Consider the following 17,781-nt stretch of genomic DNA (forward strand, 5'->3'; position numbering starts at 1 on the left):
ACGGCTCCTCTTTGTGTTGGAAGACTTCAGTACCCACCAGGCATTGCATAGATCTGGGCTGAGAAGGGGGTGGAGGAGCATTCCGTTATATTTTCCAACCGTGATAATCACCCCCCACACACACACACACACACACATATATATATATATATATATATATATATATATATATATATATATATATATATATATATATATATATATATACACAAGCTGAATTCTGTCATGTTCCTTTCTTAATATATTTTTTATTTCATTTTCAAAAATGTCCGAAATGACTGACAGCTGGCCAAATAAAACCACACCATGTGGTCAACTTCCTCAGTTGTGAGTATCACAAACACGCTCTCCAGTTGCATAGATCCATCCATGGCATCATTGATAAGGATTTCACTTATTGATTGGAGTTTTTCTTTTTGCAGTTTGTGTATTGTTATGATTGACAATCTGCGTTTGTTGCCCAGTGGTGGAAACATTTAGTAATTGAGGAAATGGATGTACACATTACTTGTGTATATCCATTTCCTGCTATTTCTATACTCCACTACATTTCAGAGGGATCAATTGCCTGTTTACTTTAGATACAAGTTACGTACAGCTTGTGACTAAAAATATAAAATAGAATCAACAGAAACATGATCATGTTTATGTTAAGATAAGATAGCACTTGTTATTGGTTGAATTGAACCCATCAATAAAATAATACATCCAATGTCTAATAGTGACAATATTAATAAAAATGATGTACACATCAATGCAATGTTAATTAATATCCAATTATATAATATACCTTATTCTGAAATGGACCATTCTGCATAATGAGTAATTATGTGTTTGTTATGCAACTTAAAGTAATATTTCAATCCCAACACTTTGGTTCTTTTTCTTGAGTAGAATTTTTTATGTATAGGGTTATTTCTACACTGTGGGATAAATTCTTTTAAATTATCTGAGGTTCTCCCACCAGTTGAACATCATTTAGGGTTTTAGGGCCCCAAAATAGATGCCTGCCTGTTACACTATAGACCGCCATGCTGCCCAAGAAGAGTGTTGTTCTTCTGACATAACACAACGGAGTGGAAGTTCTGGCTAGTATCGTCATGTGGAGTCACAATTACACTTATTCTTAGATTATACTGACATGAAGAAGATACATTAACTCTTCCTCAGCTTCCTAAACGAGCAAACAAAGGTTGTTGGGAGGTTCTCCCATTTAGGAAGTGCAGGTCAGTGAGTCAAAGTATTATTTTAGTTAGGATTGCAGTATTAGAAGGGGAAAAACATAACGTACATTTTGCTCTTTCGTTGTATTTTGGATACATTTAGTATATATACAAACATAAATGACTGTAAATCAGGGCAGCAAGGATTAAATAAAGTGATGTCATTAGGTGACACATGACAAATGTAGTCAAATGTTGATGTTGCTCCTACATCAACTCTAAATGCTTTGAGATTTGTTCTGTCCGAGTTTCTAGTAGCCAGAGGCCATCTAGTGGCCAGCCACAGTAACAGCATGCTGCGCCATTGATTTGGCTCCAAAACAACAGTACATGTGTTTTACCTCCATAAACACCAGAGTGTACCAGTGCAATTGAAAGATCTAGAGGTTACTTTTAGAACAAGTTCATACCCTGATGATTTATTAGACCAAAGTCTGGATCATTTGAGGTATTTCGACATCGCAAACAGTCACACAAACATGCATTTTGATCCAACAGGAAAAACCAAAAGCAGTCACATCTTTTCAACTGAGGAAGTCGATGGTACAGTTAAATACATAACAGCAGCATATCTGGAGTCTTCCTGGTTCCATAATTTAGCTGATACATATTAATAATGTTTGAAATAAATGCAGGAAAACAACCGCTTCACCCGGCTTTATCGTACATAAAGTGTTGGAAGTATTATAAAAGCTCAAACTGGTAGAATAGATATCTGAAAACTGAAATCTATGCAGAGAATAATAATAATGTTCGAAATAAGGAATTATCTCAAATACTTGTTTTAATGTTTGAGTGGGAATACAATATTAAAACAATTGTGATATGACAATGTATCATATTCTTTGGTAAATAGAGAAAACAAATCACAATGTAAAACCAAGTATCTGAAAATAATGTGACAAAATGACAATGATAATCAGATGTGTAGAATGAGAAATCCACAGCATTACAATACATATATATATACAGTGTATATAAGTGAACATTTATATTTTAAATGCACATTGTTTCTATGTAGTTTTTTTTAAATATATGTGTGTGTGTGTTTGTGTGTGTGGGTGCGTCTGCATGTGCGTGTGTGTGTGTATGTGTGTAGGCCTTAATCTAATCAACTGATAAGTTTTAAGTCTGGCTGGTATCTGTGAGTGAACTTGTTATCACTGACAACCTAAACATACATTAATAAATGAGTGTCCCACCGAGATGGCGAGAGCAACGTGAACCTTTGCCCTTTGCCCCACACTTTGTTATACAGTGTTGCACTGTGGGGATTCTTCCTGCATGGGTTAGGCTCTTCGGATGTTGACATGAACAAGACAGACAGCTGCCTGAGCCCACATAATGGAACATGACACGCTGCCCCGGTGGTAACGAATCATTGCAATGCACAGTAGAGGGTAAAACACACACTTGTTCTGCTGTGAGGGTTGGTTTATGTTTTTGACCGAAGGGTCTGCTTGTCTTTGCATACAGCCTCGTTGAAGAACCCCCCCATGGTAAATCCCCAGCAACAGCTGTGTGCACATGTGTGTGTGTGGCTGGCTGAGACGCTGGGCTATTGCTGCACTGCACATTCTTGGGCAACCGCTGTGGAATATTTGACCACTGGTGGCATCAGGATTATTTAACTCATTCGCTGACTTGATGATGAATGGGAATAAAGCTTGTCCCACTCCTTTGTTATAATAAACACTCATAAATGCTGAGGCGGGCGACCTTTGACTAAAGATGAACAAGAGGAGGACAACGTGCCTCTAACGGCCATATCATTTTTTTAAATTTAGAGCAATTATTTCAACTCACAAGCATAATATTCTTGATTTATTGCTGATGTCTTTTCCTCGCACACTCAGCTGGAAAGATTTACAATACAGAGGTTGTTCTAAGAGTGTGAACATGGTGTTAACAATCACAATTAATACCAGTTGGCTGTGAACCAAAATAATGCCTTTTAAGTGAATAAGGAAACAATTGTAGTTGATTTCCACAAGCAAGAGAATACTGTATCGCAGTGATCGAGACAAGATGAGACGTGACGCATGTATGAGTTTATCACCATCAGCCATGGTGAGAATGTGCAACTGTTTCTAAGTAATATACAGTCTTAGTAATATTGCTCATTTGTTCTTTAAAAGAGAGAACTGCAGATGGCATGACTCAGAGTTGCACTGTAAGTCAGTGGCGTTCAGGGTGAACAGGAAGGGGCTCAGGACAGTTCCCTGTGGGGCTCCAACATCACTGACCACCGTCCCAGACAGCACACGGCCCAGACGGACATACTGTGGTCAACCTGTGAGGTAGTCAGTCATCCAGGAGACGGTGGATGTGTTCACCCCCACCACCCGCAGCGTCTCACTCAGCAGCAGTGGTTGGATGGTGTTGATTCTTGAATGCCGTGGAGAAGTCAAAGAAAGTGATTCTCACAGAGACACCGGTTCCATCCAGGTGCCACTGTGCTGGTTGCAGGTAGATGATGATCACTCCCACATGAGGCTAGCGCGCAAATAGCAGAGGGTCCAGTGATGATTCCACCTGCGGTCGAAGGTGGGCCAAGACCAACCTCTCAGCACCTTTAACACATTGGATGTGAGGGCAGCTGGTCGGTCGTCGTTGGGGCCAGATGGAGTTGACTTCTTTGGAACAGCGACGACTTCCTCCTGTCTCAGGCTCAAGTTGTAGACGCCCGACAGGAGTTAGAAACAAGACACAAGCTTGCCGATTTGTGACTTCCTGTGTTTTCTGGAATACTGCATTTCGATTGACAACAAAAGGGTTACACTCAAAGCTTTGTGGTAAAACGGTGGTTTTCATGCGCGCGTATTGGCAACAGCAAACCGGTTCACTAGAGTCTCCTATTCCAGCACCATGGACAGAGTTCTGCCACTGAGGCAGCCTTTCCTTTCTATTGCCTCACATAACAATAATATTAATAATAATAATAATAATAATAATAATAATAATAATATATACTTTATTGATCCCACAGTGGGGAAATCCTTCTCTGCATTTGACCCATCCTTAGTTATTAAGGAGCAGTGGGCTGCAGTGAAGCGCCGGGGAGCAACTGGGGGTTCAGTGCCTTGCTCATGGACACCTCGACATCAACTATGGGGAGAGTGGGGATCGAACCGGCTCCCTTGTGGTTGCGGGAAGACCACTCTCCTCATGACCACTCGTCCCATGAGCGACAGCTGACCCAGTCAATCATTAATAAGCATGCGTGTGTTTGTCATATAATCTTGATTTTTTTATATATTTTACAACCGAGTTGGCGCTGTTGTTGCCACTTATTGACTAGAACATAGAAATGCCTTAATTAAAAATGAATCACTATAACGCCCCCAATGGGCCCAGGTGATTTACGGCGATTGACCGGAGACCGGCCTCAGCCTGCTACTTCACGCCATTTCTCCCCTCGGTTTTTTGCACCGATAAGAATGTTGAACATGTTTCCTGTTCCTGTGAGTTCAGTAAAGAGGAGTAAATGATAAAGAATAGAGTCGAGGCAAGAATGAGCATGAAAATGTAAAAGTGATGTTGAGCATGTTTAGAAAATATGTTAACATTATTACGACAAGGCCAAAAAATGAGATGTCACAGAACTTTATAATAGCATTAATCTAAAAAGATAAGACAAGATACAATAAAAATAAGAGACAGATAACAACACTGTATCTTTATTTATTGGTTGAAAGATGAATCATCTCTCGTTTCTTCTCGGCTCCAACCCTCGTCGGCTCTTCTTGCATATTCAGGTATGTTATGTGCAGCGCTGGCAGTCGTGACAAAGTATTTTGTTCCTCCTGCTCGGCCCCCTGAGCAAAGTTCCAAAAGCTGCATTCTTTCCAGAGATCCTTATGATAACACAGGCCGCGCCCCCCTTTGAAGAGCAGGTACACTTATTATTAATGTGAGCCTTGAATTCCTGGACCATTCATCCGTCTCCGGCTCCTTTTGAACTCAGAAATGTGTTTACTCGTCACACAGTTCAATCACGCATGCCATCGAAAATGATTTCACCTCAAATTGTCCCTCACATTTAGTTCCTTATGGCTTGATTGAACACCGTGTGCCTTTAAAGCAAACAACAAAAACAAGATGGGTGTCCTTTATTGTTGAGTCTCAATTCATCTTGACATTAAAACTCTTCTACAGGCAGATGCAAAGATACAGACTTGGTTTTAACCCTTGTGTTGCCTTAGGGTCATTTTGACCCGAATCAATATTACACCCTCCCCCCGCCTTTGGGTCATTTTGACCCGATTCAATGTTTCACCCTCCTGTTACCTTTATATTTACTAACATATGTTACCCTTTGGGTTCAATTTGACACCAGCAATTAAAACCTCCAGAAAATTATTAGAATTAATATTGTTTTCCAAGTTTAAGTGTGAGGCACTTTATGTTTGTTTGTTGACTACCGAAAGAACACCGACATTAAACATTGAATGGGGTCAAATTAATCCTAAAGCGGGGGGAGGGTGTAATATTGATTCGGGTCAAAATGACCCTCAGGCAACACAAGGGTTAATAGATTTCATTTACACTTTTGCTCACGATTATCTTATAAATAAATATAACTTTCAGTAGGCTGCATAACATTTTTTAAACATGAATCCTCAAAGTCAATCATAAGAAAAGTAAATATAAATTTGTAAAAATAATAAATGTGTTGATCCATAATAGAAAATAAACACGTTTTACAAACCAGTGAGTAAACACACAACATGTTTTCTTCTGTTCCATCCTCCGGTGTCAGTGCTGGCCTGTGCAGTGACACACAGACACCCGCCCCGAGGCCAACGGACCAGGCGGCCATAGCCCAACATGACCACAGGCACAGCGCTCTCCTATCATGGTAGTAGCTCCACTCAGTGATGATCCTCCATCAATCCATCACGTTTTCCACCCTCTATTCTATACGCAGACATGTGTGCGGCGCTCGGGGCCTTCCTGCGTCGGACACCATCTTTCAGCAACCTTTTGTTTCCCCCCCTTTCTATCAAAGGAGTGTCATTTGTTCAGGTGCTCGCTGCTCTCATTCTCTCACTCTTGCTGCCTCAGCTGGCACATTGTTTAGCGAGCGCTCGTCTTCTGAGAGGATTCATCACCTCTGTCTGAATCAGGTGAAGCGTGCGCTCTCTTGGACTTGCCGTCCGCAGCTCTGAGCGACAAAAAGGTCAAAAAATATGATTACGTTACGTTACATGTCGTTTAGGACCTTACAATACGTGCATTCAACCATGAGTACAAACTCAGAACAACAAGAATCAAGAAAGTAACATTTCTTCAAGAAAGCCAAACTACAAAAATACCATAAAGTAAATTTAATCTGTTTTTATTCAAAATATAGTTGGAAAAGATGTGTTTTTAGTTTCCGGCGGCAGATGTAGAGACTTTCTGCTGTCCTGATGTCAGCGGGGATCTCGTTCCACCGATGAGGAGCCAGAACCGCAAACAGTCTTGATTTTGTCGAGTGATTAGCTAAGATCAAAATGGAAGTCAAATTGTGTATGTTTTTCAAAGCTCACCTTCGGATGCTGAGTGTGTCGAGTTGACTTCTCTTTCCAGATCTGTCTGGCTGCGTGACTTCAGGACTGCACACAAGGAAACACTGCAGTTAGCAGTTTGTCACTTTATAGGTTTTATTGATGTCGTTGTGGTTCAAGAACACTCAATTAAATAAAAGCATCCAACACTATTCCCTTTTTACACTCAGTCACCGACGTCTCATCTTTACGGGCTCACTAAACGTTTCATGTGACAAGAAAACAGTAAACCACGTCTATGGATGCCCTTTCTGAAAAGGTTTCAACATATCACAGTTCGAACAAGAGGCCTTGCCGGCCTCCTCCGTCACTCAGACACGCAGCCACTCTACTCTCTCTCGGTGGTGACATTATTTTTGTTGACATTTCTAGGAATCGTGAATTCTCTACATAGTTTTTCATCGCTTCCAAATTGCACCAGCCCGAGCTTATTCTACTCCCTCGGGCCTGAGCTGTGCTGTTTTCATGATGAGACGCTCCAACAAGCAGAACAATACATTTAATTCAAATTAGCATCGCAGTGAAAGGATATGCTCCCTTGCACAACTCCATTAAGGGCCATAGTACATGCCTTCACTCACCGCACATGGGGGCCACATAGATCTGGGTTAAACATGCTGTGTGGGATGCTCAGGCCCCGACTCACCTGTGATGGCAGAAGTGGGTACAGTTCTGATCATCAAGGTTTGCACAGGTGCAGCGGCCGACGGACCTTCTGCGTCGGGCCAGAGCGCCGCCCAGACCATAAACCGTTGTCTTACTGCAGAGAAAAAGAGACGCTTAGCGCCATTCACATATAAACATCCTGCAGACTTTGCTCTTGCACCTAGTTGATGATACAATTGTAAAGATAGCATACTAAAGTGATTATGAAGCATCCGTGTGTGTGTGTGTGTGTGTGTGTTTGTGTGATCCTCTGCGACATGTCCTCTCACGCTCACCTGGGCGTGTTGACCCAGATGATATCCAGGTGGCAAAAGTAGTGGCACTCAGAGTCCAGCCGGTTGCTGCAGGCGCAGCGCTTGGCCCTCGCTCTCTGCTGCGTTGGGACTCCGTCACCGACCTCCACCTCTGGCTGTGTCATCAGCGGAAGGCCCAAACCTGAGAGACCAAGAGCCGATCAGTCACAGTCATCCAAAAACAGCATCAGCTCCCGCTCAGCCAAATCAAGTTCCACAACTGAGAGATGTGTGACATCACCAGTCTATTATGCATATCATCTACAAGTTGGAACATTAAAACAACTATTCCTCACAAATGAATCACTCTGCATCTTTACCAGTGAGCAAACAGACTTAATTACAGGATGGGAATGCACAAATCCCTTTGCTTGTGTCTTGCTGATATTATAGAAAGTCCATAAAACGTGCATAAACGACTACGCTCTGACTACTTTTACCCTATTACAGGACTAAAAACAAAAGTTATAGCAACACTTTCTATGGCATTCTTCAAGCATAACTATGAAAGGTCCACTAAAACAATAATATCCCATTTTAAATTGTAAATAAACTCACCATCCTCCACGGAAGCCCAGAGAGTGATGAGAATAAGAACGCTGGTGTGAGCAGACATGGCCGAGAGCAGATGGATGAAGCTCCGCAGTGAGACTGTTATCCGCAGAGAGACGCAGCTGTGTTCTGTTCCTAATGTGCTGCTGCCGTTTGTCTGCAGGTGTCTGAGCTCGGCCGCTCTCGTACGCCTCGACACTCCCTCACATGCTCCCGTGACGGAAGCTCCACCCGTGCAGCAGCAGCGCCACGGAGCCACAGCGTACGACCCCCGGGTGTTTGAACCTGGGACACATTCAAGGAATAATCTGTGTCGCCGGTCTGTAAATCGCCTGCTGAGTGACATGCATGTCTGCAGTTTGCCTCTGAATGAGGAATCGACTCTTTGCTCTTGCGATACATGAGGTTTGAGGGGGAGGACAAGAGGCTGCTGATTAGTTACCGAATACCTAATGACCTAATCCTGATATGAATACGCTCTGAAGAGGGATCGAGGAGCGAGGCTTTGCATCCCAATAGCGATCACTGGAATACACGTGGGAAGGGATGAGATGGGAGATGCAGTGGCATGCTCGTATGTGGGGATATTTTAAGTTTCTTTCAATTATATAAATCTAAAGGAACATTTTCATTTTCAATATTCATTTTGTGAGGATCCTGATACAAAGACAGACACTATTGTATTTCAGAGACGATTCAATGTATTCTGAAAATGCTCCAAGGTCTGATAGAGAATTTTGTTGTGCACTGATGGATTATTAAACCTTTTAACGATAAACTGTTCGACTTTCTAGACTTACATTTTTTTTTTTACAATATCCTCATTAGAATTTTTTTTACATCATTTGTTTAGTTACACGCAGTAACATCATTTGGACTCAATATTTCTATTATAACTAGATTAAATAATCATCTTAAAAACAATTTCCCTCGGCTTTACGGAGCTACAGTATATCCCACCCACATGGTGCCAAGTGTGCAGGTCAGCCATGCCAGAGTCACGCACATAACCACAATTACTCTCAGCATGTTCATATTAGCAGTGTAATAATCATCTTGACTTCCATCATTTCCCAAAAGATGACAAATGTTCCGATAGGGAAACGGAGTAATCTCTTCTTTTTTGTATTGTCCAATGAAGACACAAGTATGTGAAGCAGTCAGTGCTTTTGGGGAAGAATAAATAGAAAGATGGACATGTGATCACTTAACGCAGTCAGTATTTTTGTTTCGCACTAAACATGACGATAAAAACACTTTTTTTCTAGTCATTTCTCAAAAACCTTTCTATGGATAGTATTTACAAAGAGTGGCTTATAATGCATGGAAGCTGACACCTGAACATGTAGACCACAGAAGAGAGCAGCCTGTTCTTGCATGTCCAGAGCACAGGAACATGGAAAACATGCTGCAAAACAGGAGAGGACGAATCAAAGGAGGTCAAACTAGACGTGGGAAAGACGACGGGTGGAAGGACAACCATTTAATTGATGTTACTGGACAATACTGCTGTGTGTAATCTTTTCAAAACACTTTCACACACTGTTGTATTTCCACTTTGATTGTGAGAGCTTAATTTCACACATCTCCTCAGTCGGTTCCTACATCCCTCCCTCCCTTCCAGAAGAAGAGTTGGGTATTATCGAGCTATACATAATCTGCAAGACTGTCAGTGTATCGGGGGACAACATTCTCCAAGCCCGTACATACTTGTGGAATGTGTGACATGGTGATGGATGCCACAGGGCATCCCTACAGGATACCAGAGGTTATACGTGTTGTGCACCGACAGATATGCTAGAGAGGTTCAGGTCATTTATGTTCGCTTTCTCTCATTCCAGGCTTCCTGATTGTTTTCACCTGTCATCACACCTGTCTCCTATGCTCATCAGTGTCAGCCCCGCCCCTGATTGGTCCCACCTGTGTCTTGTTACCATGTGCTTAAATTCCCCTGTCTCCCAGTGTTCCTTGTCAGTTCGTCTGGGTTTTTGTCATGATCAGGTCGGGTTATGTTTGGCTCTTGAAGTTTTTGATCCTCACTACGCTTTTCATTTTGTTCACTGCAGAACCGAAAAATAAAGTACTACAAATACTTTATCTCTCTCGGTCGTCGTTGGTCCCATTTCCCTACTGTGTCTGAGATCGTAACAGAACGAACTGACCACATTATGGACCCAGCCGACCAAAGAACGCTCACGCGCCTGTCGTACAGGGCGGACGATTTTTCATCATCAGAAAAAAAAACTGGACAAAGTCAGCCGTACATAGGAAGAGAGGACACCAGGTCAGGAAGAATTATCTACACAGATGCAACAACTGGTTGCCCAAATGAATAATTTTTCACTCATCAACAGACTGCTCCTCCGGTGGCGTCATCACAACTGAGAATTGCCTGTCAATACTCCTGACGACCCAGATCAGGCTGTTTGTTTCCCCGATCACGCTGGCTCTTCGGAGATTTTTCGACCTTTCTGGTACAGTGTGATCTGCATTTTCAACACAACCCAGCAGCTTTTTTATGAGCATGGGGTAAGTGCGTTATTGTGTCTCTCATTTACGGGAAGAGCTGCAGCCTTACTCATTGGCCGATCATAGAGACTATGATTTTGACCACTCATCGCCTGCTACGGAGGCCAGCAGAAGACTGTTTCAAATACGCAGCTCAACCGTCAGGTGGTTGATTATGCCATCGAAGCTCGACAGCAGCAGCGGACAGCGGATGGAATGTTCCGCCTTCGTGACGCCTTCATGACAGGACTTCGGAACCGATAAAGGACCAGCTGGCTCCACTGGAGACACCCGGATCTGGAACGGATCGATAACCGCCTTCGGAAGAGAGGAGGCGCCGCGCAACCGAGATGTTATTCCCTGCTTCCTGAATTCCCCTCGGGTCGCGCGCCAGGAGGATTTCCAGCCTGTTTGCGACCATCTGAGGACTACACTCATGACTCGTGAACCCATGCAGCTTGGAAGAACCAGGCTTTCTCTGGAGGAGAGGCAGCGCCGTCACGGAGGGTTGCTGTTTCTTCTAGCGGCCCCATCACAACAATCACCGGCCGTCTACGGAGAGGGTTGCTTTACTGCGGCCAGCCGGTCCACCAACTCGCTGCTGCCGAAAAGATCAGACTTCCTCCTCGACCTGTTACTCAGGTAGACATTTGTATTAACAATCAGACCATTGACCAGGGTGTGTTAATAGACAACAGCTAAAAATAAAACTGTCCCGCTATCTCATCCTGTTAGTGCCAGTGCCTTAGACGGCCGCTTGTTGTTCACAGTACCCATTGCACTGAGCCCATACAGATTACTATAAATAAGGACCATACCGAGAGCATGCAATTTCATATTTTTGAGTCGACTCAGCACCCGATTATTTTGGGGTTTCCTTGGTTGAAGATCCACAATCCTCACATAGACTGGCCTTCAGGAAAGTTAAGGAATGGGAGAGGATTGTAAAGGCAGGTGTAAACTGCAACCTGTTAATGCACCAACAGACTCTAGTAGGATCATTATAGATCACCCTGACTATCCTGATCTACACAAGGTACCTTCCTGTTACCATGATTTAAAAGAAGCGTTAACAAGTCTAAAGCCTTGTCGCTACCTCCTCACCGAGATTTTGACTGTCCCATTGATCTCTCTGAGCCCCCCATTCCCAAGGGGAGACTTTACTCGATTTCGAGACCTGAGAGAACAGCAATGGATGAATACATGATTATCCGTCCTTCATCGTCTCCAGCCAGAGCGGATTCTTTTGGAAGAAAAGCGCCTCCAGCCGGAGCGGATTCTTTTGTGGGAAAATGGTCTCTGAGACCTTATCCTCTGCCACTCATGTCATCTGCTTTTGAACTGCTTCAAACGCCAAGATATTCACCAAGTTGGATTTAAGAAATGCATATCACTTGGTTAGAATAAAACAAGGGATGACAGAATGGTCACTATGAGTACGACTGTGCAATGCACCGGCTGTTTTCAAGCTTGAATATTTCAGTGTTTGTGTATCTGGATGACATACTGATTTTCTCCCAGACGCTATCTCATGTTAACCATGTCCGCCAAGTTTTGCAGAAACTACTGGATAATCAGCTATATGTCAAGGCAGAGAAGTCACAGAAGAGGTGTCTTTCTTAGGATACATAGTCTCACCTAATCATATCCAAATGGATCCTAAGTCAGTGCAGTATCCCAGTGGCCCACACCAGACTCCAGGAAAAAGGTTCAGCAGTTCCTAGGATTTGCTAACCCTCTGCATGTTCTGAGCGGATCTTGCTTTCAAACTTCTCAGAGATAGATTCACATCAGCTCCCATACTCACCATTCCAGATCAGTTTATGGTCGAGGTGGATGCTTCCAATGATGCAGAAGACAACAAGATGCATCCAAAGTTGACAACGCAGAGCGGAAATTATGACGGGAAACAAGGAATTGTTAGCTGTAAAGCTGCCCTCGAGGAATGGAGACACTGGCTATTTAGTCTGGACAGATCACAAGAATCTAGAATATATAAGAAAGGCTAAGCCCTCAACCCCCGTCAGGCCAGGTGGACACTTTTCTTTAGTAGATTCAACTTCACACTCTCTTTTCCCCTTCACACTCTTTTTCCCGGGTCTCAGAATCAAAACCCGATGCTTTGTCTCGCTTTTTATCCCCAACACACTATGCGTAGAGAGCAAGACCATCCTTCCGGTGATCGGAGCCTTTCCTAAGGTGGAGTCAGACGTTAAAGAGGCAAATGTCATGAATCCAGCGCCTAGCGAGTGTCCCAACAATCTGCTGTTTGTTGTCATCCACTGGGCTCACTCATCTGTGCTTTCACATCCGATTCAACAACGTTTCTGGTGGCCATCCATGAAGAAAAATGTGGCGGGTATGGCGGCTTGTCCTGCTCCAGCCGCCGCCGATCCCCATCGTTCTAACAGTGGTTGATCGATTTTCAAAATGGCTCACTTCATCCCATTGATTCAGGATCCATGGATTCCCTAATGACATTGTTTCCGACGGGTCCACAATTCATTTCGCCTTCTGGAAAGAGTTTAACCGACTCATAGGTGGTCAGCCTGTCATCAAGTCGGAGCGCCTGAACCAAGAACTAGACTACTACGCCGTTGTCTCGTCTCCCGAAAACCAGACCACCTGAGTGACCCTCATGGGGTCGGGGTTGCCCACAACACAATACCCTCCCACGGCGGGCTCTGTTTGGGCTGGTGCCGCCAGTCTCTTCTCCAGTTCAGCTCGGATGAAGGCTGTTGCGGACGCTCATCGCAGGTCGCCTCCTAGTCCAGCAGGCCAAAGGTTTGGTCCTCTACCACTTACCACTCTCCATGTGTCCTCTCAAGCCGGTGTGTGCAGCACACTTGTTCCTCGCCCAAGCCCTCCACGCCCCCCAGTTTTGGTGAAGGGACGCTAGAGTCCGTAAGCTACTGGAGGTCCGTAATAGGGGGGGGCAAGCCCTGGTGTCCTGAGGCTAGAAGCTGATAGTTGCTTCATTTATCGTACAAGACTCTTCATCCACGACTTTTTTATCAGCCTGGGCCATCAGGAGTTGGCCCTAGAGGGGGGTACTTGTGCACCGTCATCACACCTGTCTCCTATGCTCATCAGTGTCAGCCCCGCCCTGATTAATTCCCTGTCTCCCCAGTGTCTTTTGTCAGTTCGTCTGGTCTTTTGCCATGATCAGGTCGGGTTATGTTGTGCTCTTGAAAGTTTTTTGATCACCTCTGGCTTCGAAAAATAAAGTACTACAAATACTTTTATCTCTGTCTCCGGTCGCAACTGGGGGTCCCATTCCTAAGTCTGAGAGGTTATACGTGCAGATGTGCCCCTCTCCACAGGCACCACATCTCATCGGGATATTCAATCTCTCAAAAGTGGAGCGCAACCACCGATGTTTATCAACTTCTGTCCTAAAAGACGATGTTTTTTCTTCTTTCATTAACATGTTTTTTATGGAAAATCAAGTCACAGCAACAATCATCTTTTGGCTTCTCATCAACACCCGCTGAGTCAGCGTTACGCAATCCACGTCTTGCTGTGCTGCACAACATTGTTTTGCAAAGCATCAGGAAAGTGAATGGAAAACATTGCAGGGATGGGAGTGATACATTTCTGTGAATATTGTTATGTACTCTTGGAGCTGCATGTGTCACACTGGAGTGCTTTAAATATGTGGTATAACACAGAATGCTAGAGTTTAAGCTTTCAGGATCACCATTAGCCTTTGGAATTGATAATGATGCGTCTCCTTATAATAAAGATAGGCTTTCTGGGAACACACTTTTTGCACATTTGACCCATGCAGACAAACATATCTCCTGGAATTTATAGGTGTGGTGTTTAAATTACATCTGGTCCCGAGTTGATAAGGTGAATTATTTGGTAATGTGTGCAAAACCTCTTGACCCCAATCAGAATGAATACATAAGCAACCTGAATGCCAAATGACATCATTTTGTGTACTAGCAGATTTAACAGCACCTCCCTTTTCTAACATATCAGCTGCATGAGAGACATTTTGATAAACACTGGAGTGTAGAGTGTCATCTAGTGGTACTACGCCAAGCTTACAGCTGCCTTGCTGCTCCCACAGGAGAAAACCAAACACCTGAATAGATGAGAATGATCATCAAAGAAGATACTTACTGACGGGCACAAAGGGTCAAAGAGTATGAAAAAAATAAAAAAATAAAAGAAGTGTGAAGCATGATAACAGTCCCTAAATCTCATTCCAACTAAACACCGATGAGACATTTTGGACCGGCGTGTTCGACAACACTCCATCATCAAAACACCAAACTGGGTAAAATCTTTTGGAAGAATGCTGTTCAATCCCTACAGCAATCTGAGAATGTATGCCAAGATAACTCTAACAAGCTACTCTAACATGCTCTGGTGCAGGCAGATTTGACCTCAAAAGGTCATTCAGGGTACCACTTCCAAAAAGGGGCAGGTAGAATACCCAAGGTCAACGTAACAGGCGGCTCAGACATGCTGGAAAGCTTCGCGGGAACACAGAAGAGAACCTGGCAGGAACCGAAGCCGAGTGGACCGGTATGAATACTGACAGACCAATGAGAGAATGAGCCGCAGGTGAGGACGTGAACGGACCAATCAAATGAGTTGATTGCATGACCTGAGACAACGTCAGGGCCTGAAATGGCAGGATTGTGACAAACTAAGAGGTGGTGGAATTTGTGTCCGTTATTCTTACGAGCGGATTACGAGACGAAGGGGCCCCCGAGCTCTTCCACCTAAGAGCAAGACACACAGGCTTTATAGATATTTAACCTCTTCGTGTCATTGCTTTGTGTCTCAAAGCATCCGTTTTGATCTCTTTGTAGTTGTTTTATGTTTCTTTGTTTGAGTCTCTTCCTATTTGGTACGTGTCAGGGGGTCCCTGACACTCAGGGCCCCTGGGCCTGTACCCGGTAGGCCCTTTCAGTCATGGCTACTCTGGCAACTAGCGGTGGCCCAATGCATCAGCTGTACTCATCCACCGATAGTTGCATACTTGTCCCCACATTCAAGTTATCTCGTCGCGGGGATTTGACGTGCAAGTAATATCTTAAAGAACAATGTGCACATGCAAACAGCATTTTCAAAGATGGATTTAACGCCACTTGCTTCAGAGATGAAGGAAAAAGACAAACTCACTTTCCTGAAGGGAGAACAGACATTTGAGAAAGGGTCATAGCTCAAATACATTGTGTTGCATGGTCATCTTGTATTGTTCCTCGGATCCAGATACACATTGAATTTTTGTGGACGACCAGTCAAATGGGTTTGATAACATGAGGAAATCGTTCAATATTATAGAACGATCCATCCTAAACCTCCCACAGTGTAAATCAAATAGCTAATCATCTATCCGAGCGAGTGTGACACTGTACACATGGGAATGGAAGAAAAGCACAATCTCAAGGGAATCTAGAGCATCTTTTATTTCTGAAATGACTAGAAACGTTGCTGTGTGTGAAATCTGCAGGGCACTTAATCCTCTGGTACCAGCCAAATGCAATCGCTCATCGTTGCCACCAATTCGTCACATGAACATCATGATAAAGACACACAGATGTAACAACAACAAACTTTTCCAATTAAAAAAATAAAATGAAACAACGATCATTGTCATCAAATAACAATAAATACTGAGCATTCTTCCCTGTACAGAGATGTATTCTATTCTATGATATTTTGTAATAAAATATATAACTTCAGTGCATTTTCCTTTAACACGCTTTCAGCTGCTCTGCAACTGTCTGTTACCACGGCATTAAAGCAACGGCCTTTGGAATAGAAACAATCAAATCCCCATCAAATATTACTCAACTATACAATGAAGCAGATATTACATTTCACAGCCTTCTCTTTTTATATCTGTACATCTTAAAACACGAAATGGACAGAAAAGGCACAAGTAACTACAATTAAGAGTAATGCTGGACAAAACTTTGGACAGATACAAAATTTAATTATTTTGGATTTAAGATTTTGGTCATTTACAAATGTATTCATATTTATTTTACACATATTTAAACAGGCATTATGATTACCAGTATCAATAGAGATTTTATATACACACATATATATGTGTATATTATTTCTACATATATATATATAATTATATATATATTGATATACCCACACAGATAAACATTATTTCACAAGAGAAAAGTGCATTTTTATAACAAACCTGAATATTGCCAAAAAACAAACATTTAAGTTAACAATAGTATTGAAAACTGTATAAAAATGAAGCAATAAAAAAAACAAGACTAGTGTAGCAACCAATAAAGCAAAATGGGATGCATTACGCATCAAGGTGTCGACACCTTTAAGTGCTCTGGTCTGTCCGGTCTCCTTTAGCTCCTCCCTCCACCAGATCACCACCAGACGGTGGCTCCTCTCCTTCCGGCTGCTGCCCGATGACATGTGAGGCTACGGGGTCTGCTAAACTGAGAGTTGCTCTCGAACCGTCTCTAACGCAGTGTTTGGTGGTCTCAGTAGCGGGCCTGGGCGGGTGGGCGGAGCTATGCGAGCTGCCATATTGCTTTGAGTCCGTGGTCTCCAACTCCCGTTTGGAACGTATTAGTGCCGTGCCGAGAACACACCGCCCTGACTGGCTGGTTCCTGCGGTCTGGTCTTCTGACCAGTGGTCTCTCGGAGTCCTAAGCACTTGAGTTATGGGGGTCCCGCCCCAGTACGATGCAAACCTAGACAGTGATGGCCCTTCAATGGGGGGAGACGTTGGTGACGAGGGGGTGGTCGGGTGGGACCTCCGACTGGCCTGTACCATCTGGATGCCTCCGATGGGAATCATCAGATAGGGGACCTTGGCTTGTTGGGAGTGCATGGGAAGATGGCTGAAGATGTTGTCTGCTGTTTGGGGGCCTGGATAACCCTCACAAACAGCAAGACGGAAAGCAGGCGGAAACAAACTGGCTTCTGGCAATGTTGGCCCCTCCGCTGCTGGACCCCTTTTCCCCTGTAGAGGGAGCA

At 43.5% G+C, this 17,781-nt stretch overlaps 2 protein-coding genes across 7 annotated transcripts in view; both read right to left on the minus strand.

Moving 5' to 3' along the window:
• Positions 1–6,302: 6,302 nt before the first annotated feature.
• On the minus strand, positions 6,303–8,356 carry LOC130188015 (endothelin-2). The gene is made up of 5 exons (XM_056406046.1): positions 8,293–8,356; positions 7,717–7,876; positions 7,422–7,535; positions 6,758–6,823; positions 6,303–6,390 (listed from the first exon to the last, which is right to left on the minus strand). The coding sequence occupies exons 1-5, from the start codon at positions 8,348–8,350 to the stop codon at positions 6,303–6,305; spliced, it is 486 nt and encodes a 161-aa protein (XP_056262021.1). The 5' UTR covers positions 8,351–8,356.
• A 7,843-nt stretch (positions 8,357–16,199) lies between these two features.
• The window catches only part of LOC130212607 (transcription factor HIVEP3), a 35,118-nt gene continuing 33,536 nt past the window's right edge, over positions 16,200–17,781 (minus strand). For all 6 annotated transcript variants that reach the window (XM_056443658.1, XM_056443652.1, XM_056443657.1 and 3 more), the window contains one exon: positions 16,200–17,767. In XM_056443658.1, coding sequence (XP_056299633.1) covers positions 17,117–17,767 — 651 coding nt within the window. In that variant the 3' untranslated portion in view covers positions 16,200–17,116. The remainder of the gene's footprint in view (positions 17,768–17,781) is intronic.

Source organism: Pseudoliparis swirei, chromosome 22 (assembly GCF_029220125.1).
Source record: "Pseudoliparis swirei isolate HS2019 ecotype Mariana Trench chromosome 22, NWPU_hadal_v1, whole genome shotgun sequence".
Classification (NCBI taxonomy): domain Eukaryota; kingdom Metazoa; phylum Chordata; class Actinopteri; order Perciformes; family Liparidae; genus Pseudoliparis; species Pseudoliparis swirei.

Excerpts from the sequence above, each read along its gene's own strand:
- LOC130188015 (XM_056406046.1), bottom strand. The coding sequence starts at position 8,350 with ATGTCTGCTCACACCAGCGTTCTTATTCTCATCACTCTCTGGGCTTCC. Across the intron at positions 6,824-7,421 it reads ACCCACTTCTGCCATCACAG|TCCTGAAGTCACGCAGCCAG; the intron begins GTGAGTCGGGGC and ends CCTTGTGTGCAG. Across the intron at positions 6,391-6,757 it reads GACACACTCAGCATCCGAAG|AGCTGCGGACGGCAAGTCCA; the intron begins GTGAGCTTTGAA and ends TTTGTCGCTCAG.